Here is a 22,932-nt window from a genome sequence, read left to right as displayed (position 1 = left end):
TGCTCTCCCCGGCTAGTCCCTGCCTATTCCCGCCGGCCGCCACACGGCCCGGGTCACAGCGTTGCGCTCCAGCAGTCCAGCATCCGGCAGCATGTACGCGTCCGCTGCTCGCCATTAACCATTGACTGAGGCTATTTTCATTTGTTATAGTTAAGTATTTAAGACATAAAATTGCCCCTGCTATTTAGCTATTTTCTATGCTAATATTAAAATTAGTAGTTTGACACTTGTAGAAATGAAGTCACTTATATGTTTGAATATTTCAGTTGTGTAGAAATAAAGATGAATGGCCAAATTGAGTTACTTTTCGCGAAATAAGAATAAAAAAAGATTGCATCTTCTTCAACACTGATTGGTCGTAGATGATGAATAAACCAAAGATGGCGGGATTTTGTTGGCGTACCTTGATTCCGTACCTCCGGTCGGATCCAATATCGAGAGTGATATTGAAAATTTGTCTTATATATTGTTCATTACTTCATTTAGAAAACTTTTTCACAATCTGAGAGGCGCAAAATTTTTTTTTTGAGGTGTGCCCCCTTCAATTCGTCCGCCACTGGTAAACGAGTCAACCAAATTTCCTTGAAACATGTCACAATCACTCCCTGCGACAGAGCCAGATAGACCGATATAGCGGAGAACAACCTAGAAGGCTCTAAGCACCACGAGATCGAGTCCTCAAGGGTGGAAAGCGGCAGGGCATGTACCTCCCTATGCAGGTTGTCCTAACTCTAGTTTGCCTAATGTGATCCATTTTGTTAGTGTACCTTTGAAGTTCATTTTCCAGATACTTATACTTAATCTAAAAACGCTTACTATTCCAACAGATTGTGTCATTGTGTCAGTCAATTGATTTGAATCACATGAAACTATTAAAAGATAAATGTGACCAAGCCAAATCTAAGGACAAGGAGTGACTCTAAAATTTAAACTGAACATGAAACAAAAATCGCGTGTAAAACCAACAACGAAATCTGCAGGATGTGTTCCAAGATATGTACTCGTAGTACAACGTTGTCGACATGTATTACAACAGCTGACTGATTTCTTCTTCTAAACCAGCTACACCCATCTGCATTTCTAAGAATTTTTTTGCAGAGGGAGACTAGATAAGGAAGAAACCTTACAGGTAACCCAGAAAATTAAATGGACAGCTCGATCCTGCGTGCCCTTCCTGGCGCGCACGTTAAGCCGTTCGCCCTTCCAATAACGGCTTTAACTAATTCCTCCCTTCCCCCTCCAGCTAATCCATCCCACCATTCTTAATCCGTCCCGAGCTTCCCTTCCGATCCCCTCAAATCTCTCCTCCCTCCTCCTCATCGCATTCGCTGCCTCCCACTCCGACTCTGCTCTGCCCAATCGCATTCTCCCCGCCCCCCTCCGCAGAATAAGTAGCGGCGGTTTTCTTGTCCCAGGTTCTGCGGCTTTTGGAGCGAATCCATCTGATTCTGGTCAATGCTCCCGCTGCTTCTTGCCCAAGCCGCTTAGTCTGGGATCCATGCCGCGTTAGGGTAATTGGCCATCGGGATTCGCCGCTCTTCTCCTACAGTCGCGGTTTCTTGAGTAGGGCCAAATTTCTTGGTCGATCCATTTTCTTCTTGTGTCTCCGCATGCTCGATTTCGGGGCCGTTTCGCCGCTGCTGTAGATCAGCTCCGTCCAATCTCTTGGAGTTGAAGAATTTGGGGTGTGGGAAGTTTGGATGTTCAACCCCATGGAGTTGCACGCCGTGGCAGATGGTTCAGGCGTGCCCCTGGCCGTGCTCCTGAAGCGAGAGCTGTGCAACCAGAGGGTGGAGAAGCCGGACATCCTCTCCGGGGAGGCCAACAAGAGCAAGAAAGGGGAGGACTTCACGCTCCTCGTGCCCAAGTGCCGCCGCACGCCGGGCGAGGGTGCCGGTGACAGTGCAGGCGACGACGACACCATCTCCGTGTTTGCGGTAATGTCTCCATGCCTGTGCTCTCACTTCTGCAGTACCATTCATGTGTTTGCCATACTGTTCTCGTTCAGTTTGTCGACTATTTGTTTTGATATAATTGCCAGTGACATTGATTCTGTAAGCAGTTCAATCGTCATATACATCCTAACTAGAGCTAAACTGCCATGACTTTAAATCCATGAATCATGTGGCTTCTTCATCTTTCACAACCTAGAATGTGTTACTGTGAATATGTCCAAATCACAATCTCTCGACCCTTTAAAAAAAGCTTTGGTCCATGAAACTCTGTGCTTGCTGCGGCGTATTATTTATCTTCTGCATAGAGGTGCATGATTGATAGGCCTTATTTTGCGGTCTGTTTGCATCTAGGCACATGGGGACATATGTCAGCTTAATACTAATTGTTTTAAGTCTGTCATTTGGGTGGTCAGAGGATTATCGAGCCTAGGTATATTCAAATCAAACGTCCTAGCTGTGTTGGATCTTTCCCCCTTCCAGCAGTTGCAAAATGTGAATAGGGCCCTAGTAGTAAATTTTGTATATCAACTCAACATGGTCCTTTGACATACAATAATGGTAAGCTCAATTCACAATGGATTATTATTGTAACAATCCAGTGTTACATTATGCGTTTACTGTTAAGACAATAGCGCCGCCTACTTTTAAATGTTCCTTTCACCAACTGAAGTGGTGGCTAGTCTGACTTGAACTATTATTCTGCCTTCTTCCCTGAAGATTTTCGATGGCCACAATGGACCTGCAGCTGCCATATACACGAGAGAGAATCTCTCAAACAATGTGTTAGCTGCTATTCCTCCAAATCTTACAAGTGAGGAGTGGACAGCTGCACTGCCAAGGGCACTAGTGGCAGGGTTTGTTAAGACAGATAAGGACTTCCAAACAAAAGGTATAATTCTTTCATTAGCTATAAGTTTGTAAACACTACTACCAGGATGATATGTGCGCATCATCTTTATTACAGTTTTTATGCGGATTTTTTTAATAGCATGCCAGTTACACATATTTATCATCCATAGTATAGTAGTTCTCAATGTCTGTGTGTCTATAAAAAAAATACTGTATCAGTGTTTGCCACATATATTACATGCTACCCTCAGTATTGTTCTTTGGCGGTGTAAATTGTAAACTGGCTGTTATATTGTTTTCAGCTGCACGATCAGGGACCACAGTGACCTTTGTTATAATAGATGGATGGGTTGTCACAGTAGCATCAGTTGGTGATTCACGCTGTATTCTAGAATCTGCTGAAGGTTCAGTATACTCTTTATCTGCTGATCACCGCTTGGATGCCAATGAGGAGGAGTATGTGCATACATCCAGAATTCCATTTTTCTATAAACATCCAGGCTTCATTAGCTTTGTGATTAAAATATGGTCCATGGCTACAGGGTGGAGCGTGTAACTGCAAGCGGTGGTGAAGTTGGGAGAATAAATATTGCTGGAGGTGCTGGGGTATGTTCTTTTAGTTTGTGTATGTTTTTCAGCTACCAGATTAACAACCATCTACTACCAAGTTAATAGATACTTCTTTCTTCCAATTTGGTATACCCTACTGTAGATGTAGTTTCAGTGATTATTTTTAATTCAGTTTTTTTCCTCTTGAATCATTATTCAGATCGGTCCACTCAGATGCTGGCCAGGTGGATTGTGTTTATCAAGGTCAATTGGTGATACCGATGTTGGAGAATTTATAGTTCCTGTCCCACATGTGAAGCAAGTAAAGGTATGAAATCCACATACTTTTTTTCATATCAGAACCACTAGTGGAAAAGATTCTGCGTGTCATTAGATTATATTTGATGCCAATAATAAAACGGCTAATTTATAAACCATTAAACCTGCACTTCTTAATCATAATATATCTGAGATCTGATGCATCAAAACTTATTGCAGTTGTCTAATGCCGGAGGGCGGCTTGTCATTGCTAGTGATGGTGTGTGGGATGCACTGAGCTTTCAAGAAGCTTTGAACTACACAAGGGGGCTGCCAGCTGAAGCTGCTGCAAATCGAATTGTTAAGGTACTGAAACATTTGTACATCCCAGGTGTATCAGTTCCTGGTAGTGCATATCTTGGTATGCTTACGAGTCATGATCTTATGTAGGAAGCTGTGAGCTCAAAGGGACTAAAAGATGATACTACTTGCATAGTAGTCGACATATTACCTCCAGAAAAGCTAAGCCCACCGATAAAGAAGCATGGGAAAGGGGGCATCATAGCTTTATTCCGGCGGAGACCCTCTGATGAATTGTCTGAAGAACAGACAGACAATGGGTGTTTTGAACCCGATGTTGTGGAGGAACTCTACGAAGAGGGCTCTGCAATGCTTGCTCAGAGGTTAGCATTTCTGTAATACGCTGGGGACATTTGGAATTTGTCATTTAAAGGACATACTGGCAACATGTATCAGTATCCTGTATTATGGTTAGGCATATAAGTATCATAGACGTCCTTTAAGTGCCAGTGTCACTTGTCAGTTGCAAGCGCGTCATGGTACTTTCCTTGTTAGATGTAGGTGATATTTGTCACGTTATTCTGGTGAGATAAAGCATCTCTCTTCTTTCTGAACGATCGCACTTGTTGAAAATATATTTTTCCCGCATATTCAACAATGTTTTTGTCCTTATTCATTCTGAATCATATACTTTATGATTATTTTCGGCTATAAGATGTGTGCATGGGATATACATATATGCATATGATTGCACAAATCACAGACTAAACCATTTTTAACTGGTTCCCAGGTTGAATATGAATTATCCAGCTGGAAATATGTTCAAACTGCATGATTGTGCAGTCTGTCAATTGGAGATGAAGCCTGGTGAGGGTGTCTCTGTTCATGGCAACATGCCGAAGCATTCACGGGTTGACCCCTGGGGCGGTCCTTTTCTCTGTTCATCCTGCCAAGCGAAAAAGGTGGCAATGGAAGGGAAGCTGCATTCGACAAGTATGGATGTCTTTAACCACGTGCTTAAAATACTTTTACATGATGACAATAGGGGCTGAATCTTGATTGATTCTTATTTCCAGGTTCCCAATCTACAGTCCAACTTGTGCCCAAGTAGCCTTCATCGACGGTTTTGTATACTAAAGTTCATACAAGCTAATATCACTAACAACAGCACTGGCAAATGAAGCATATTTGTCAAGATCGTCTATCGTCATCCAACCACTGGTAAACAGACTAAGGAATTAAGGATCTACTAATTCATCTCAAATTGGAAGATGAATTGGATGCCGGTACAGATGATAAAGATTTGTGGCGTCATTCCTATAAAGCACCACATTTATTTTTTGAAGGTGCCTCTTTTTGTGAAGAAACCAGAATAGATCCCTAGGTTCAGATGAACCAGTGGTCTTAAGGTGTGTATATGCGTCCTTGACACTCATTAGCAAGTCTCCAAGAACTCAGACTGGGTTCATTTGTTAATACCGGTCATGGAGCCCTTTTTAGCTTGAACCTAGACTTTTCCCATTCTGTGTGATAAGTGACTATTTTCCGGACTCTGATTTTTCTCTTGTCAATTCTTCTAGTATGATCATTTTCCTTAGTGTGCGCCTTTTGTTCGTTGTTGCGCATAGCCACGAGGCCCAAAACTGACATTTTTTTTTTTATTCTTACCACAATTCTACAGTTGTATCACAGTGCTCACAATTTCTAACGAATATTTTTTTCCTTCTAATGGAAGTTTAACCTTCTTTTTGTACATCGGTTAGTATTTGGTTTATAATTCTAAAGTTTGCGCTTACATTTGGCGCTTATCATTCTTATCTTGGAAAGGAGATTCCTTAAGCTTCTTTTACATATAGCCTAATTGTGTTCTTCAAGCTGTGAATGAACATGCTCAAAAAAGAAAGGAAGAATGAAAGAAGCACTTGCCAGTTGGCACCTCAAAGGGATACCAGAATTATATTGAACAGTAGACACGGCATAATTATTTGAACAATAAATAAATGATGGGTTCTTTAACATCAGATCTATCAAATTTGTGTGCATTGCATACTGTTTATCTGAATCATTTGTAACTTCATTCCTTAGTATTTATGTAGCAGGAGCCATTCCTGATGTTTAAGGTCGAAAAAGAACTTATGTACCTTATTTCTTGAATTCAAAATGATAATTTCCTAAGTTTTGAATTAATCTGGATTTTTTTATCTTGTACCTAATGGTCTTTTTTTCTTGTAATGAACTTAATTTTATGGGGTTATAATGCCTTTGTAGACTTATTAAAAAGTTAGCATTTAAAAATTTGCTTTGTCCTAAGTTTCCAAGTGTGGTTACCTGTTTGGACCCATACCAATATCATAGTTTTTCTATTTTCCTTTTTGGTAAATCAGAGCTCCTGAATTAATTCGTCCATACTGAAGTTCTCTGAATGTCCCTTTTCACGAAGATACTAAGATATGCTGTCAAGAATCCCCGTCCAATTTAGTTTATTTTACCTTCAGCTGGTACAACAGTTTCTAGTGAATAGGGGACATGTTGCTATAGGCGTTTTCTTCGTATTGGAATAGCCTACAACTCCTGTGGGTCCATGCAGTAAATACAATGCAATAAAAGTTTCCTCCTTTTTCATGTTTTCGCATAAAATACTCTTAACATGCAAAATTTGTCTTTCATATACATCAAGCCCTTGGCTATAATGATATTCTTCCTACCCTAAGTTCCACAGTGAATTTGTACCTGTGTCACTTTTGCACTTTTTAATGATTGATATTTCTGTTGATCCTTTCTAAGAACGCAACCGCATAAAATGTGTTGATGCTTACTGAATAAACATCAAATTCGTTGGGTAGTAGATTATTTTGGATTTGGATCTTAGTGTTGCAGACCTACAGGGTAAGGATGATCTTTTGTTTTTTACCCAGTACTTATTTATCTTTTACAGAAGTATTTTCTGTTATTGCTGTGACATGTATTTTTCCACTTGTGTGAGCAAAGCTGTGTTTCTTCAGGGAAACCTGCTGTAAACCATGTTCAATGAATGTACCCATCATTCTGAAGTGACTGTCACTTATTTTGTCCTAATTTGCTGGATCTTGCCTCTTCTCAGCCTCCTTTCTTTGGTTAGACAGAAATGTCCATTATAATACTGATGGCATAGTAAGACCCCAATCCATTCATGTTAAATATAGAAAGGGTTTAAGTACCAATAAATTTCCGAAATCATACAAAACAAACGGTACACCCTACTGTGTGGTGTCTTTCAACAAATTCTAAGGTTCTGGAAAACCAATTTATTGACTTATTACACCATTTACAATTTTACGCTGCACACGTAAAGCAAGATACATCTGTACATATGACCAACTCTATGTTTGTGTCTGTGCCTTTCTAAACCAAAGGTTAAACATTTGCGGGAAGAATGATTTCTTCTTCTGTACCTTCTTTTCTGAAACAAATCCATCCCTGCTGTTATCTGACATGTGCAATTTTGATTCAGTAAGAACTTCCTTATCTCCCTGGTAAGAGGCCTTGTGTTCAGCACTCAAAGGATTAACTGCATGTTTTGCAGCTTCATGAGCTTTCCGAACCTGTGCTTGTTCAGATCTCCATTTTCTCAACTGCTGCTCGGCATTAAGTTTCCCCTCCTTTGCGCTGTCAGCCCTCTGTGACGCGATTTTGAGAGCATCCTTCTTTTGGCCCATCTCCCTGGACACTTCATGTAGTCTCTCCAGGCTTCTTGATTCCGATTCTTTTGCCAACTCTATTTGCGCCAACGCTGCCTCCACCCTCTTGTTGGCGAGCTCTTCAGCTTCATGAACCCTCTTGCTAAGTGCATAGTAGTCGCTTACTGGAATTGTCACTCCTCTAGGAGAATCTTCAACACTTCTTGCCTCCTCACTCTCTTGCAATGCTTGAGCTGCCACTAGTGCTAGCCTCTCAGATGCCTTAGACGCCTCAATTTCTTTCAAAGCTGCCCGTAACCTTATTTCTGCAGTTGTGGCAGCAGCCTTTGTTTGCTCGGCTTCTTCCTTGGTTTTTCTCAGTTCTTCTTGTGCTGATTGAGCTGCCACCTTAGCATCATCTGCTTCGTGGGCCGCTTGCTGCAACATCTTTGGAATCTCTACCATTTTTCTTCGGCATTCTGCTTCGTTGGTGTATAGCATTTCTATCTCCTGTTTTGTTCTGTTGAGCTCAGCTTCTAGAGAAGAAACTGTTATAGATGCCATACTCTCCCTCTGTTGCAATGCAACAAGTGAAGCTTTCTCCTTATCTAGCTCTGAATTGAGTGATTCTGCAGCAACTCGTACTAAGTTGGCTTCATTTTTGGTTTTCTCTATGTTTCCTCTAACATCCTCAAGCTCCTTTCTTGCTGATGCTAGAGCTTGCTGGATTGACCTACTGATTTCTTTAGCTTCATCAGAACCATTCTCGTGAACTGCTCCAACTTCTTCACTTGATTTGCTTTCCATATAGGCGGCCATATCAGCATTGAGGCTAAGTAGACTGCGGGTATTTTCAACAAGCTTGGATTCCACAGAAGTTTTGGATAGGAGTTGTTCATTGAGTTGCCGTAGTTCCTCTTGTGCCTGCTGTAACTCTCTCTCCCAGGCCAGGCAATCCTGCTCTTTTGCCAAAGCTGCTCCAAGTCTGTGTTCTTCTGCTTCATGATGTGCGGCATGGGCCGACTCGAGCATTTCTTTGGATGCGATTAGTTCTAAAGTGAGTTCCTCGACTCGCTTCTCAGTTTCCTTCGCAGCAGAAGCAATTTCATCTGCTCGTTTGATTGCAACGCCGCTTTCTCTTACTAAGGTAGTATACTGTTCACGTGTTGATCTTGATTCCTCCTTCACCAACTTCAGTTCCTCAACGGCCTTTTGATTTCTTTCTTTCGCAACTGCCAACTGGGTTTGGGCTATTACACTAGCTCCATCATCAATCCCATGTTCTATTTCTTGTGCCCTAAGCTGTGCAAGTTCAGAGTCCTGCTTTGATTGGTCCAGTTCAATCTCTGCTTTTTCCAGCTTGTGCTTCAGCTCCTCTATAAGTCTTTTAGTTCTCTCTAGCTCCTCAACCACTTGTGTCCTTGCCATCTCGGCATTTTCTGAATCCTCTTTGAGTTGTGGGATATCTTGCTGAACTTTCTGAAGTTCAAGTTGCACTGCCCTGCGTCTCTGCATATAAACAAAGTTCTTTAATGATAGTAGGTAGTAATCTGCACGATTAAAATTTGAGTGTGTTACGTAACATCATGAATGGAACATATTCTGTGTCCCTACTGTTTGTCCAAAAAGAGAGAGCACATTTCTGTTGTGGGATGCAAATACATATAAAGCAAAATAAATGTACACATTTTACCATGGTTCCATGTGCACTTTTCTTTTATGTTTTAATTCTTGTCCAGAACATCCATATGCAGTGCTAGTAAAGTAGCATTACCTCCAACGTATGAGTTCTGTATGCTTTCCAATCAACAATTCCTCCGAACTTGGTGACAGCCTCTCTAACAGACTCAAATGGTGCAGCAGTGTCAACAAGACCTCTGTATGGCCTTTCAGACTTACTTTCAGTTTCTGCTTTCTCATTTGGGATGGCAGCAATGTTCTTGTGATGATCTATGTTGTCCCCGTTAGATTTTGTTTCAGTTGTTACCAGAGTACTCTGACCGGATGAACCATTCTCAGATGTATTGTTTTCTTCAGTCTTATTTGCTGAAGTAGCAAGATCTATCTTGCCGTTCGATGAACCGCTGGATACTTGAACTTGATCCAACTGGGAGAACGTTTCTGGTGATGCAGGTACGGTATGACCTATATGATTCTTCAAGTCCTGGTGCTCTGTCAAGTTGTGAGGTAACTTTTCTTGAATTACCGAGGATTGGTCTTGACTCTCAGGAGGAACTGATGCCGGCTTTTCGGCTTGCTGTATGCTTGCATTGCTGTGATGCATGCTATCGAGGGCTTCCATAATAGCGGAGATATCGCTGACTCTGGAGAAGTCCCTCCGTTGTAGGTAAAGATGAATTCAGAGCAGATTCTCTCTTGGGTTCTTTTGTTCAGCAGGATTAGTCTATTCCACTCCCGATGCTTATGCCTTTCACAAGATTTTATCCTGTACAAATTTCGAACAGAAAGAGGGCCAGCTTAGAGAAGGTGAAGTCGTGAGCTTTATCATAAGTACAAATAGAATTAAGCAGAGTGAGTTTTTAATTTAAGACCAACCCATGAGGCACTTGCTCGGCTTTATGTTTGAGAGCCAAATAAGTAGAGGAGTTTAAGGGAATACGAATTTGCTGGCCTGCTGGGTGGTATTCAGATTAACCGAAAAGCACAGCACACATGCAATCCTCCACATTACGGAACAAGATAAGCTAGGACAACAAATTCAAGCTGGTTTGCATTTGCTCATATTCTGAAAGTCAGCCCGGTTTTCATGTCTTTGTCATGTCGCCATCGATGAACACCCTTGTGCAGTGGAGGCATGCCACCATAATAGCAAGCACAAGAGCCATGATCATTAAGCATTGACATGGATTGTCCTTTTTTTTTCGAAATGGGGCAGTGCCCGTCCTCTGCTCATGGATTGTCCTTTGCAAAGCAACTATAATTCAGCAACTGTGCCACCTAACCTTACGGACGATTTCCATATAGGCACGTAGCTATTGTTATTTTAGAAAGGAAAAGGCAACGAATTTACAATATTTTATCCTAAAATCATACTTCTTATGAAAGCTTAGGAAACATCATCACTAACCAAGGACCAGCTATCTCAAGTTCATGTCCTGGCATTGTCTTAATCGCCAATTAAACAATCAAGGACCACACAACCGGTGATATCCATGGAGTGTCTTCTGGGTTCCCAAAGAGAACAATTTTGTCTTTGCCAAAGTATATGTCTTGCTCGGACATAGGATGCAAGCTTACATCCCTGCAGATATCCATCAGTATATTACTAAATGGAAACTACCTCGCTCTGGCTGCTACTATATCAATTCCAAACCAAGAGAAGTTAGTCAGCCTTGTGCATGCCTGTTGATTTGATCAACGAAAGGGACACTCATTGACCCGAAAATTAAAACCCAGAAAAAAAAACCGCGTAGAACCCTCGGAATCCCCCACGAAGAACTTCCACAAGCCCGAATCCATGTCAGGGGAAAATCCGCCTGAACTCGCACAAGCTCCAGGTTTTGAACCGAGCTCCGGGCCTGAGCGGATGAATTTAGCAGCAGGAACAAAGGAAGGTACGATGAACTTTACCCGGCAGCGGGATGAATGGATGAACTCCTCGCGACCTCCTTTCTTCTTCTTCTTCTTCTTCTTCTTCTTCTTCTTCTTCTTCTTCTTCTTCTCCCTTTCCGTCGTCCCCCTTCTCTTTTCTTCTTTGAATTGCTCTGCTTTGCGCTGTGTGCTCTCTTTTTCTGGAGGGGAGACCCGAGACCGGGACCGGGTGGTGGCTTTGCTTGGAGCTGGGGTGCTACGGTGTAGCCCGCGTCACTGCGCACTCCTCGTCGCCGTCCCGCTTGGTCCTGGGGCTATAGTGATTACGTAGCAGCGGCGGATTAGGATGGGATTTGGTGGAGTTTTTGCGCGGGGCACCCTCTGCTTTGCTAAAACCTCCCATATTATTGCCGCCAAACGCCATTGGGAGAACCGAGATGCTAGCTAAGACTATTGTGGGCCGCCAAACGACAGCGACGGCGACAGCTTTAGCTCTTTTGTCCCGCCACCTTCTCCATGTAAAAGGGATGTTGCTCCAGGAATTAGTTCATCTAATAATTCGACAATTCCTCGTTCAAACAAGGAAAAAAAAACTAGTATATCTTCTACTTTCCTTAGATCCATACACTACTAGAAAAAAATGGCTAGGCATGGCGCACCGAAATTTGCCACCGTGCGCCACGTGTACCACGCCACGCCTAACAGGTCCCCGTGGTGCACGGGCATAGCGCAGATAGCCGTGGCGCACACAAAGCATAGCGCAGATAGCCGTGGCGCACACAAAGCATAGCGCAGATAGCCGTGGCGCACACAAAGCATAGCGCAGATAGCCGTGGCGCACACAAAGCATAGCGCAGATAGCCGTGGTGCACAGCTTTAGCTCTTTTGTCCCGCTTCCCATTTTCTCCATGTAAAAGGATGCTGCTCCAGGAATGTAATAATTAGACAATTCCTCGTTCAAACAAGGAAAAAAAAGTATTATCTTTTACTTCCTTATTAGATCCATACACTACTAGAAAAAAAAAGTTAGGCGTGGCGCACCGAATTTTGCTATCGTGTGCCACGTCTACCACGCCACGCTTAACAGGTACCCGTGGCGCACGGTTCGGTGCGCCACACATAGCGCAGATAGCCGTGGCGCACCACAAAATCCACCACAGGTAACTAGTCATGGTGCGCCATGGGTATTTTTTTCAATAAATAAATAAATTAAACCCAAGATCTAGATCTGGTCGCAGCTTCTACGCCGCTGAACGGTTTTGCCATCAGATGCTCATCGTCGTTAGGAGGTAGGAAGCCGCAGCATGGCCGGTCACCGGCGTTTATGGAAGCGGTGGAGCAGGGCATGGTCTGTCGAGCGCCGGCGTCCATGGCTGCTAAGTCTGGATGTTTCTTCGCCAACCTATAGTGGTTTAAGGTAGGATCACTTTCCTCTTCACTGCGGGGAATATGAGAAAACTCCGTACCTATCAGCTCCTTGGTTTTATGCCCCCTTATCTCAGTGATTACTTCTATAAATGTTGAAAGACTACCCGGGCAACCAGAGGGTCTGAGAGGGGCAAATGCTCGTTGGCCGTTGGATGCCAGGGATTCACTCCCGCTTTTCACCTCAGCCATTAGATGCTATCGCTTTTTTATCACCTTTTGCTTGTCCTTCCGAGTCCATGACAGACGGGACCTTATACGTGCGGGGGCCACCGGTCATAGGCAGCCACACATGCTCGTTCATGTCACCCTTCTCGTCTGGGGCAGTGAAAACCTAGACGGGGCCAGTCTCTTTTTTTTTTTTTTGAAGAAAGACGGGGCCAGTCTCTCCTCCCCCAATCCCCACCTCCTCTCCCGTCCCGTGCCGCCGCCTCCTCCCCCAACCCGTGCCGCCGCCTCTCCTCCTCCCAAGCAGGATGATCCGCGACGACCGGAGGCGGCGGTGGCGGCGGCGACCGGAGGCGCCGGGCGCGGCCAGGGACGGGCCGACGCGGGCGGATCCGCGGCAGCCGGAGGCGGCGGTGGCGGCGGCGACCGGAGGCGACGGTCGCGGACAGAGACGGGCCGGAGTGGGGGCGGCCGCCTCAAGAGGAAGGAGCTGGGAGACCGGCGGCCGCCGCGCATCGGCGACCTCGGCCTCCCCGCGCATCCTCCTGGCGGAGCCACCACCGTTGCTCGTCGTCTTCCGAGAGCTCGCCGGCGCAGTTGAGCGGCGAGCAGACGGGGCTGGCCGGCGGTGAGGAGGTGGCCGCCGGGCAACGCCGCTGCGGCGACGCCACGTCAAGAATGGCGGCAGGAGTTTCTCCCTATTTTGCTCAGAGGTAGGTTATGCCATGAGCAGCTAACCGCCTTCTCCGCCCTCCTCCCATCCACGAGTGGCCGTCGATCTGGAGCTACACACTGGTGAGCACTAGAAATCTGGACTCCATTTTGTGATCCCGTCCATCCCATCCATCCCTTTCTCTGAATAATTGTTTTTGCAGTTGAGGGCATTAGAGGTTGTTAGTGTGATGTATGGATCTGGAGGTTGTTGATGTACTTCAAGAATGTAGATGCACTACTAAAAGATTTAGCAAAAGGATCTGTTCTAACACTTATTGATCTATTGGTGCAGGTTTGTCGTTTCTCTGTTGGTTTGCTTGAGTTGTGTTTTGGTTCTGCGTGCTGGCGTTTCATAGGTGTGCAGCCAAAGCTGCAATCATGGTAAGAGCTTAATTAAGAGGTTCCACTAGCCTAATTATATTCTCTAGGCATCCTAAATTTTGGGCAGCTAGCACTAGCTCATGCAATTGCTGAATTGTTTGCTCCCTATTTTGCTCAGAGGTAGGTTATGCCAAATTTGTTTCTCAATTTATTTTTAATTTTTATCTTGTATTTGGTCAATAGCATGTTGTAGCACCTAACCTTGTTGAGTAAAAATCTGGAATCCGAGTGATATGCACAAACTAACTTTTATTCACTTCCATCTGCTTGTCAGACTGGAATTATTTTGCTTGGGAATTAGCAGAAGGGGACAACACGGGACAAGGGGCCTGGTGTCAGCATTCGTGTCCTGTTCTACCCCAACCCGGAGCATGGCGACGACGGTCTCTTCTGTGGCGCTTCCTATCCCCCATCAGCCTTGCGGCCAGGAGCAGCAGCTTGAGGTATGCCAGTTTACTCGACCTGTCAGCCGTGGAGATGACGAGGTCATGGCATATTTGTGACCTAAATAAAAATGTTGTTTGATCCTTGGTTAGTTTCAAGGTTTTCAAAGCATTTATAAAAGCACCCATCTTAATTATTTTGGCACTGCCAGCCTTGCGGCCAGGAGCAGCAGCTTGAGGTATGCCAGTTTACTCGACCTGTCAGCCGTGGAGATGACGAGGTCATGGCATATTTGTGACCTAAATAAAAATGTTGTTTGATCCTTGGTTAGTTTCAAGGTTTTCAAAGCATTTATAAAAGCACCCATCTTAATTATTTTGGCACTGCCTTGCTTGATAGTGCTTAATAGTATGTATAATACGTAATGAGAAACATATTAGCCTGGTACAGTGTTTGGCCTGATTTGAATCTGGTATGATCGATAGTCATCATGGCTCTAACCTAAGAAAAATACCAATGGGCTTGATTTTGTGACTCGTAAAGTTAAATGATGCTTATACATGTTATACGGGTATGGTGTTTTGCTTCATTAAGAGCTTCTCTGGTCAATAATACCACCATGTTTCTGTTGACCATATGCTTACATGAGGGCTGCCATGAAGCATCTCCATGTTGTACTCGTTCTGGTTGTAATTCTGAACTTTACTGCCTATAATATAATTTCTGTTGTGTTTTCATGGGTAGAGCAGGGCCAGAGTGCGTCACCGCCTTGACCAGATTTCTTCAACCTCCCTGTCAGGTTCCTACTGGAGATGCTTCACCGACTTAGAATCTTGCTATTGTTTCTTGTATGGGTTCTTACGGTCGGTTTGCAGGTTCGACATGCCAGTGCCGAGCAACACACCCGAGTTGAAGAAAGACCTTGAGATTTTGCAGGTATGGTGGCATCTGGGTGAATAGTTTGCAGTGGTAGTACTTTTGTGTGAGGCTGCATTATGCAACCGTGGAAAACAGAAATATTTAATTGAGCATGTAGGAAGAAGGTCCTAAATCCTGATGAGAAAGCATCAGCATTTTTATAGGCGTGTACTAGAATGTAGAGCATATATACTCATGGATTTGTCTTCTGCTTGTGTGTTATTCTCATAATAATAGCATGTTCCACCTGGACTAAATACAATTGTTTTCTTTACTTTGATCTCGGTAGCAGAGAAAATAGCAATTGAGGAAACATGAATGGTTTGGTGAACACTTAGTACCATCCATATTTTATTGTCGACATGTACCGTCTTTGGAGGCTTATATGATAGTACTACAATCTGGTCTAACTGTGTTAATTCTAAGAAGAACTGAATATTATCATATTGCTTATCAAACTGTATCTGTACATGCTCCATTTTTCTCTTTAGATGCAAAAATGCCTTTATGTCCATGCAGTTTATATCATAGCTTACAAGCTTGTGAGCTGAATATATTCAGCTCTAATGAGCACAAAGTGGCATGTGGTACTAATTTTATCTCTTCTAGATTTAGCTGGATTGTGTCTCAATGCTTATGTGATAAAGTGGGTGATTTTCCGAAGATAGGTTGGTTGCAGAATTGGATTATTAAAGTTTATAAATTAAAGTCCATGACTCCCTGATTACTATAAGAATTAGATTTAGTTGAAATAACGGGATTGTGGCTCATTTAGAGATTTTGTTGCATCATCATTATTTGTCTAATGTTATGTGGTGGATTCATGTATCGTGTTGCATAGTCAGGCCTAATATTGGATGATTTGGATGATGCAGTGTCGGGCGGGAGCAGGTGCTAGCGCGCCTCCACGAGATGGGCGGTGGCGTGGAGGATGACCGACGAGCGCGACGGAGGCGGACGCAGCTGACCTCCTTCTCTCCCTGTGGGAGCATCATCTTCTCTTTATTTTTACTGACTCCTTCTAATTCCTTCCTCCCAAATTTTATTTTATTTCACAGATAGAGTTTGGATGTCCAGGAGATTCACCGAGAGCGACAACAACCACCATTGGCCTTTGTGGACTCCGTCGCTGCCCCAGGTATGCTCATCCTCTTCTCTCTTTTCATGTTTATTCTCATGTACTCTGTCCAACTCCATATGCTATTTCTCAAATATGTGCGCCCTCTCGTCAGGCTATGGAATCCTCGAAGGTTGGGCAAGAACTGCAAATAAATAACCACAGTATATGGTTCTCATCCTCCCTCAACTCAGGTTTGTCTTTTTTTTGCATATTTTTTGATTTCAACATAAGCCAGGCATGTAAATTCCCCACATCGTAATAACGTAGCCCTTGAGTTCGCACAATATCTTGAAACTGTCAATTTTTTTTGCATCTGGATATGTGTTCTGCGATTCTTGTTGAACATGATCACGATGTTAAGAAACAACTACTCGTGTAATATAAAGAACTGAAGCTAACTGATAGATGGCTGACTTAAACACCTACTCGTGTACAGGTTACAGTTGCTGTATTGCAGTTACCTTCTTGGGCAGCTCTACCTCTGTCGTGAACTGTGATGGTTTTCCCTTGCTCCATTTGAGGTGAGAATGCTTCCATACAAAATACAACTACACGCTACATTTTATAATCAAGGGAGTTATAATGCTGTTGTTGTTTTTGTATATTTAAGTCAAACAATTCGATGCCATAGTGTGATTTTTCTTTGGCATTAATATGTTTTTGAATTTCTTGGCAAGCTTACTTCCTTTGTTACAGATCAGGCAATATAGCTATTGTGTTTTTTTTTTTGCTTTGGCATCTTGTGGATGCTATGCATTTGGGCTTATGCCATTAGCAGTTTTGGTTGATATCTTGGTTTGTTTTCTTCATGGGTGCGGGGTTCCAGAGTTAGAGCAGAGAGTTCAGCAGTGGTAGCGAATTGCACAGATGCCTTCAATTTTGCACTCCCTTCTTCCATACATTTATTTAGCCAATTGGATTCCCTCCGTTGGATGCTTTATCTGAAGAATTAAAGTGTTTATTCATGCCGAAAAGAAAGCATGTAACACAGTACATTGTTTGGTCCTATTTCACATTTTGAAATGTCGCTAGAGATTGGAAAACCATCCAACTACTGCCCCACAGGTATAGCAGTGTACAATGAATTAACCAGGTTGCTTGCCTAATAAATAGATATTTGTTAGCTGGGTTCTGAAATAAACATGAGTGATTGAGATAAATAAGAGTTGAAACAAATATTTGTTAACTGGGTTTCTTGTCTAATGATGCTCACATGTTGAAAATTATTGCTCTTCGTTACTAAAATTTGGATGCAGTATTCAAACAGAGAATTATGAGTGTTGCAGTGCAATATGGTGCCTGATCTGAAAAGTAATATTCTAAAAAACAGTTCCATAAAAATGGTGCAATATGTAGCAATGAAGAACTGATTTTATTTCCCCTTGAATGTCCTTTGAGCTTTTCCCTAAAATTGCTTACCTAGGCATTAAATAGTTTTCTGGAACATTACCTAGACATTAAATACTTTTCCCTAGACAATGTATCTTTTTTCTGGAACATTAGGATGCTCATGTGGCCTAAAATGCCACTATATGAGATAGTACTGCATGGCCTCATTATTTTATTTAGCTCATGTTACCAGCTTCTTATTTCGGGTACTCAAATTATTGTTTCTTTGTATGGGAGTATGCATTTAATTTACCTACTGATTTTAAAAGGTTGCTTTCAACCATGCACTTCTATGCTATTGTGAAATTGAGTAGGACTTAAACTGTAACTTTAGTTTTCATTCACTGTCGGTGCAATCTTATTGAACTGCTGGTTATAGTTTACTACAGGAAATCCAATACCCCTTCTAAAATTCATGCCACACTGTTGCAATGAGTTGGCGGTGGTTAATATATGAGCTCAATAGCACTATGGGCCTCAAGAATACCACACTTGAGGTTGCTAATATACCTGATTCAAATATCAGAAACCAGTCATTTGGATAGCAGAGCAGAATGAAAAATTGGCTTGCATTCCAGGTTCCAAGGTGCATTTCTTTCCTTCATTTTCCTTTTGGGAAATTAGGAATGACTCACTCTGATTCACTTTGGTCATGTTGTAGGCTCGCCGGGTTTTTTTTGCTGATAAAGAGTTGCCCTCATGTACCTGATCATCTAGGTACTTCTATCTATTGTCTGTTAAGTTGTATGTTATCTGGAATACCACCTCTTGAAGCCACCATCCTATCATGTACCCTTATCTTTGTTTTTCATGCTTTACTTCCCTTTGCATTTTGGGTAGGATTTGGCTCGAGATAGCAATTGCCTAAAAGATAAGTTAGCTTTGAGTTATTTATTCTGGTTTCTATGCACTATAGGTAAATATACATATGCCTAATGAGTTCTCCGCGGTCTGCCAGTCTGCAACACATAACTCATACATACTTATACACTGACATCCAAGCCTTTAGCTTTGTGCTGATCATAAGCCACTGCATTTCCAGTGGGCCATGCTGCTGAAGCTTTAGCCCTCAAAAGAAGATTTAAAGAGGCTGCACATGTTCAATGTCAGGTACATCTCTCAAATCTGCACTATACATTCTACACTTCTATACTTTCAATATGCCATTGGTTTAATGTTTTTCAGATTAAACCTGATGTGTTGGTTATTAAACTAAGCAGCAATATATCTACTACACATGTTGTTGGCAGTGTGATGTCATATTTTTTTCAAAAAGAATAGCAGCTGGAGGAGGGCTGCAGCAGGAGTGTGCGAATCTGCAAGGTCTTGTTGTAATGCAAAATTTTCTATTACTTTGAATGCCTATAAAGTTTGTTTGAATCCAGTATGTTCGTTTTGGCTTGCAAAATTCTGATGTTGATGCTTATGTTAGGCTGTGCACGAGCTCGAGGATGGCGCCGATGGGTCAGCCAACTCCCGCGGCAGATATTTCTTGGATGGGCTCTGTGGATTTTGTGTTCTGCTACTGCCAGGTTCAAATGGGAGTTGAGAGTACCATGTGCGGCGTCAACCATAGTGTGCACTTTTTCTTTGTTCTTAAGAAATCAAGTGAGGAACTAATCTTTTTTTTTTTGCTTCTTTCATAGTATTGAGTGTTACATTTTGTATTGTGCTGAAGTTGATCCAATTTCAGCACCGCTCCTCCAGTTCTTGATAGCAGGAGAGTTCTCTTCTCACCCTATGTGAAATGCTTTTATTTTCTGGCGAGATTGCAATGAAATATAAATTGGATACCTTGCTGACCACATCGCCTTCCGTTTGCCTGCTCTTCCATACGAACGCTAGCTCTGCGTGGTGGCCACCGCAAGGTTTTGAGGCTGGATTCTGTTCTTGAGCCTGAGTGATGGCTACTGATGGGAGAAATATAGATTTTTAAACAATACATCAACACATTATATGCCCAAAAAATGTCATTCTGGACCTCGTGCATTTACAAAGTATGCAATACAAATATTTGCGGTATACTTAGGAGGTTTGATTGATGGAGAATTCAGGTTGTTAGCATGCACTTACATGTGAACAGAATCATTAGACTGAAAATTTATTTACTTTCTTGCATTGTTAATTGTTGTGGTAAAGTGTATCCCCAAACTAAGGACTTAATTCCATGTTTACCTTCAGGCTAAATGTTGTCTTAATTATCTGAAATATCATATGATGTTTATGCTCAAGACAGAGATTATTACTGATCATTTTATCACCCATGTTTAGCCTACGTACAGGGACGACTTGCTTGTATATTGTATTGCTTCTTTTGATTATGTGGCTAGCATTAATCATATAGTGCATCTTTCAGTTATATGTTCCATGAGCAAGGTGCTATTGTCAGGTAGATGAAGGATTCATTCATGGGAACAATAATGGTTCTCAGATTTAGAGTCCGTGTTGTTGTCCATCGTGTATAGGTTTATATTTTTTATGGTATCATTTCTGGACCTTGTTTCTGAATGTACCATTCTAGACCTTCTTTCTTTGCAGGGGTTGGTTCTGTTCAATCCGGGGTTTCTTCATGATTGTGCTTGCTGGTCGCTTGCCCTGTCTGTTAGGTAGTTATTTTTGTTGGCCTGACTGTGTTACTTATATGCTATACTGATATTTCCCTCTTGCCTTCTTATCATGTTATCTCCATATATTTTGCCAGCTATTGATTTGCTAGCCAGTTGGTAGTTTTAGGGTGCTACATCCTGCGGCTGTTCTTGGTTGTTACTTTTGCCTTATCATATATAAAAATAAAAGGGAGTTACCCAACATACATTTTTTCTGATCTTGGCCTTTTGTTTGCATCTAGATTTTTCGAAATGTGTCAGCATGTACTAACTCATATTAATTTCTTTTCAGTTGTAGTGGTGCAAGCTCTGGCTCAGAGGAGGTGCTCTGATGGCCTGTGGCATATTTCACCGAGGAGGCTCATCAGCATGAGTTCCAGGAGGAATACAGTGCAAGTGAGCTTTACCTGGCAAGTTCATGAGCAAGAAAATATGGTTTGAGGTGATTTTACTGTTTCTCTAAAATTTCTCATTGGTATATCCATGAAGGACTAATCATAGCATACTGAATATTGAAATATATTTCACACACATTTTTAGCATCAAAGATCTTGAATTATTGTTATTCTCACATGTTATCACTTGTCAGAATATACCTTTCACGTTGAAGAGGCGGTGCCATCTGGTTGCCGGTAACTGCGTGTTGAATCTTCTGCTGGATGCCATATGTCCGATAAAATGCCTGGGAGAAGCACCACTAGCATGGTTGATCTATGTTCCTAATGCATGGGTGTCCAAGGCTATGTTCCTAACTTTGGCTCATTGGCAGCTTCACATATCGGCTTTACAATCAGGCTATTAACTGCTTACTTCTCCAAGTTCAGTCCATGGTGCAGAAACTGAAAAGTTATTTAGTTAGTTTTAATGGATAGAAACCATATGTCCAGTGCATTCTCTATAAAACTAGGTCAAGTAATAATGTCTCATGTTGCGTTGTTTCAGTTCCTGAGGGTCCTGGAGAGGGAGCTGGCTGTAACTGCGAAGACCAAAGAGGCTTTCTTTGCAGACTTCACCCAGGTGACTGACTTTTTGAACTCTATTTCTTTTGTGCCTTTTCTTTTTCATCATCTCTGGTTACTCACTACAACCATCTATGTTCTGTCACCAAGAGGACTACAACCGCCATGATAGTTTTGACGTGACAGTACTTTATGTGGCATGAATGCACCAATTTTGTCTTTCTTCTTTGCCTAGAAATGGCCAATTCTGTATGTAACATGTTCCTCTCTTTTGCTTGATACTTTAATAACCCCTCATTCTTGCTATTCTTTTCCCTCTGTATATGTATGCGACTTTCTGATAATTATTTTCTGGCTTGACATATTTTTCACTTCTAGAGCAATGCATTGCTTGCATCTTTATATGCTATAATATGTTGAGTAGATGTGGTCTTTTAAGTTGTTAAATCTCTCCATTATGACATGATATCTTCTTTTCTTTACAGGTCAAGACATCATTTCCAAATACAGAGCTGTCCATCCAAATTTGTGCATCTAGCCAAGCAATTCTTGATGTTGCTTTGAGCTAGCTGTATGGTTCAGAGATGGTTCTTCATTTCGGCTTCTCTTCATTTGTGGCTTGTACTGGCTGCTTCTTTCAGAGCTTATGTGTGAGTTTCCCTCTTTTCAAATTCCCCTCTGAACCTATTAATTTGTTTGATGGTAGATGCGAGCGCCATTTGGACACTCCAGTGTCCTGGTCAATGTAAATGCTTTGGGGGTGTTAACTTCTGTTTAATCCATTTATTCTCCGCATGAAGGCCTGCACAGATCTAGCCTCATTCTGTTCCCCGTCTACATTACTAATTTCATTAGGAAAGCATGGAGATGGAGGTTTGAGCATGTCAAGAATATCGCTGCTTATTTACTTTGTTTCACTGCGAAGCATATATTGCACTTGTGCCTTCTCTTCTATCTTACCGGGAAATGGATTGGATAGTTTCCTTTTATGAAAGAAATATTATTTTTGTTGAGAGCCTCCATGCATGGGACTGATCAAATTCCACTACTTGCAGGTTCCCTCCTTTCTTACTCCTCGGTCCATCGAGTATTCATAAGTCGTTGTTTGCAAGTTGCAGATCAACCAGAAAGCCTTTGCGCAACCCAACGATGGCTATAGTGCTGCTTTTCATCTTGTACATGAAGTTAGCCTGTTCTTCTGGATGTTCCCGCACTAGCTTCTGGCCATGCTACCTTATAATATGCAATTAGCAATATCCACCAAGTGATTGAGGTGCCACATGTTTGCTTTTGTATGCGTCTTAGGTTAATTATTTTATCTAAGAACTTCAAATCGAAGACTCCAAGTAGCATGTTTATGTAGCACCCAGACAATGCTTCTATCTAACAACTTCGAATCAAAATATCCAAATTGTTTCTTCTGTTGCATGAAGCTGGTAATGTAATTTGTGCATTTAAGCACCATATCTTTCATATATTATTTGTAATCTATCTGTATTATAGTAGTATTGTAAAAGCTACTAATTTGAAGCCAGGTGATAGCAGCTGATGTTTATTGATACTTCAATCACAGAGATAAATTAATTATTTCTGGATGTGGGTTAAAGATAAAGAAAAAAAACTAAAGAGTGGTAATGCCCACCTGTTGAGATCAAGTAACAATCCAACCGTAAAATTTAAAACCACTTAGTGTGCTTGCAGGAAGCAGGGTATAAGGATGTACAATTTTGAAGTTGATTGTTTAATTGT

At 42.1% G+C, this 22,932-nt stretch overlaps 2 protein-coding genes and 3 long non-coding RNA genes across 6 annotated transcripts; 4 read left to right on the top strand and 1 right to left on the bottom strand.

The window, feature by feature from the left end:
- Positions 1–1,150: 1,150 nt before the first annotated feature.
- LOC127332387 (probable protein phosphatase 2C 12) lies at positions 1,151–5,664 on the top strand. The gene is made up of 9 exons (XM_051358681.2): positions 1,151–1,937; positions 2,673–2,844; positions 3,107–3,260; positions 3,347–3,410; positions 3,574–3,681; positions 3,852–3,977; positions 4,062–4,294; positions 4,702–4,904; positions 4,988–5,664. The coding sequence occupies exons 1-9, from the start codon at positions 1,701–1,703 to the stop codon at positions 5,020–5,022; spliced, it is 1,332 nt and encodes a 443-aa protein (XP_051214641.1). The 5' UTR covers positions 1,151–1,700; the 3' UTR covers positions 5,023–5,664.
- Positions 5,665–7,083: 1,419 nt separating this feature from the next.
- Positions 7,084–11,460, bottom strand: LOC127332386 (protein WEAK CHLOROPLAST MOVEMENT UNDER BLUE LIGHT 1). Of its 2 annotated transcripts, none has more exons than XM_051358679.2 (3): positions 11,159–11,460; positions 9,342–10,044; positions 7,084–9,076 (listed from the first exon to the last, which is right to left on the bottom strand). In XM_051358679.2, exons 2-3 carry the CDS (start codon positions 9,867–9,869, stop codon positions 7,271–7,273), a joined length of 2,334 nt encoding a protein of 777 aa, XP_051214639.1. In that variant the 5' UTR covers positions 9,870–10,044; positions 11,159–11,460; the 3' UTR covers positions 7,084–7,270. The 2 variants fall into 2 exon arrangements, with proteins under 2 accessions (XP_051214639.1, XP_051214640.1); XM_051358680.2 differs by having other exon boundaries at positions 9,342–10,013.
- Positions 11,461–17,784: 6,324 nt separating this feature from the next.
- LOC127332388 (uncharacterized) lies at positions 17,785–18,620 on the top strand. The gene is made up of 3 exons (XR_011743464.1): positions 17,785–18,204; positions 18,280–18,335; positions 18,535–18,620. It is a non-coding gene; the product is annotated as an uncharacterized lncRNA (long non-coding RNA).
- Positions 18,621–18,879: 259 nt separating this feature from the next.
- Positions 18,880–19,420, top strand: LOC139830620 (uncharacterized). The gene is made up of 2 exons (XR_011743462.1): positions 18,880–18,941; positions 19,051–19,420. It is a non-coding gene; the product is annotated as an uncharacterized lncRNA (long non-coding RNA).
- A 187-nt stretch (positions 19,421–19,607) lies between these two features.
- On the top strand, positions 19,608–22,604 carry LOC127332391 (uncharacterized). Its single transcript, XR_007870449.1, has 5 exons — positions 19,608–20,224; positions 20,517–20,666; positions 20,814–21,241; positions 21,669–21,833; positions 22,239–22,604. It is a non-coding gene; the product is annotated as an uncharacterized lncRNA (long non-coding RNA).
- The last annotated feature ends 328 nt before the right edge of the window (positions 22,605–22,932 follow it).

This window comes from Lolium perenne, chromosome 4 (genome assembly GCF_019359855.2).
Source record: "Lolium perenne isolate Kyuss_39 chromosome 4, Kyuss_2.0, whole genome shotgun sequence".
NCBI lineage: Eukaryota > Viridiplantae > Streptophyta > Magnoliopsida > Poales > Poaceae > Lolium > Lolium perenne.
This window is presented reverse-complemented; position numbering and strand designations above follow the sequence as displayed.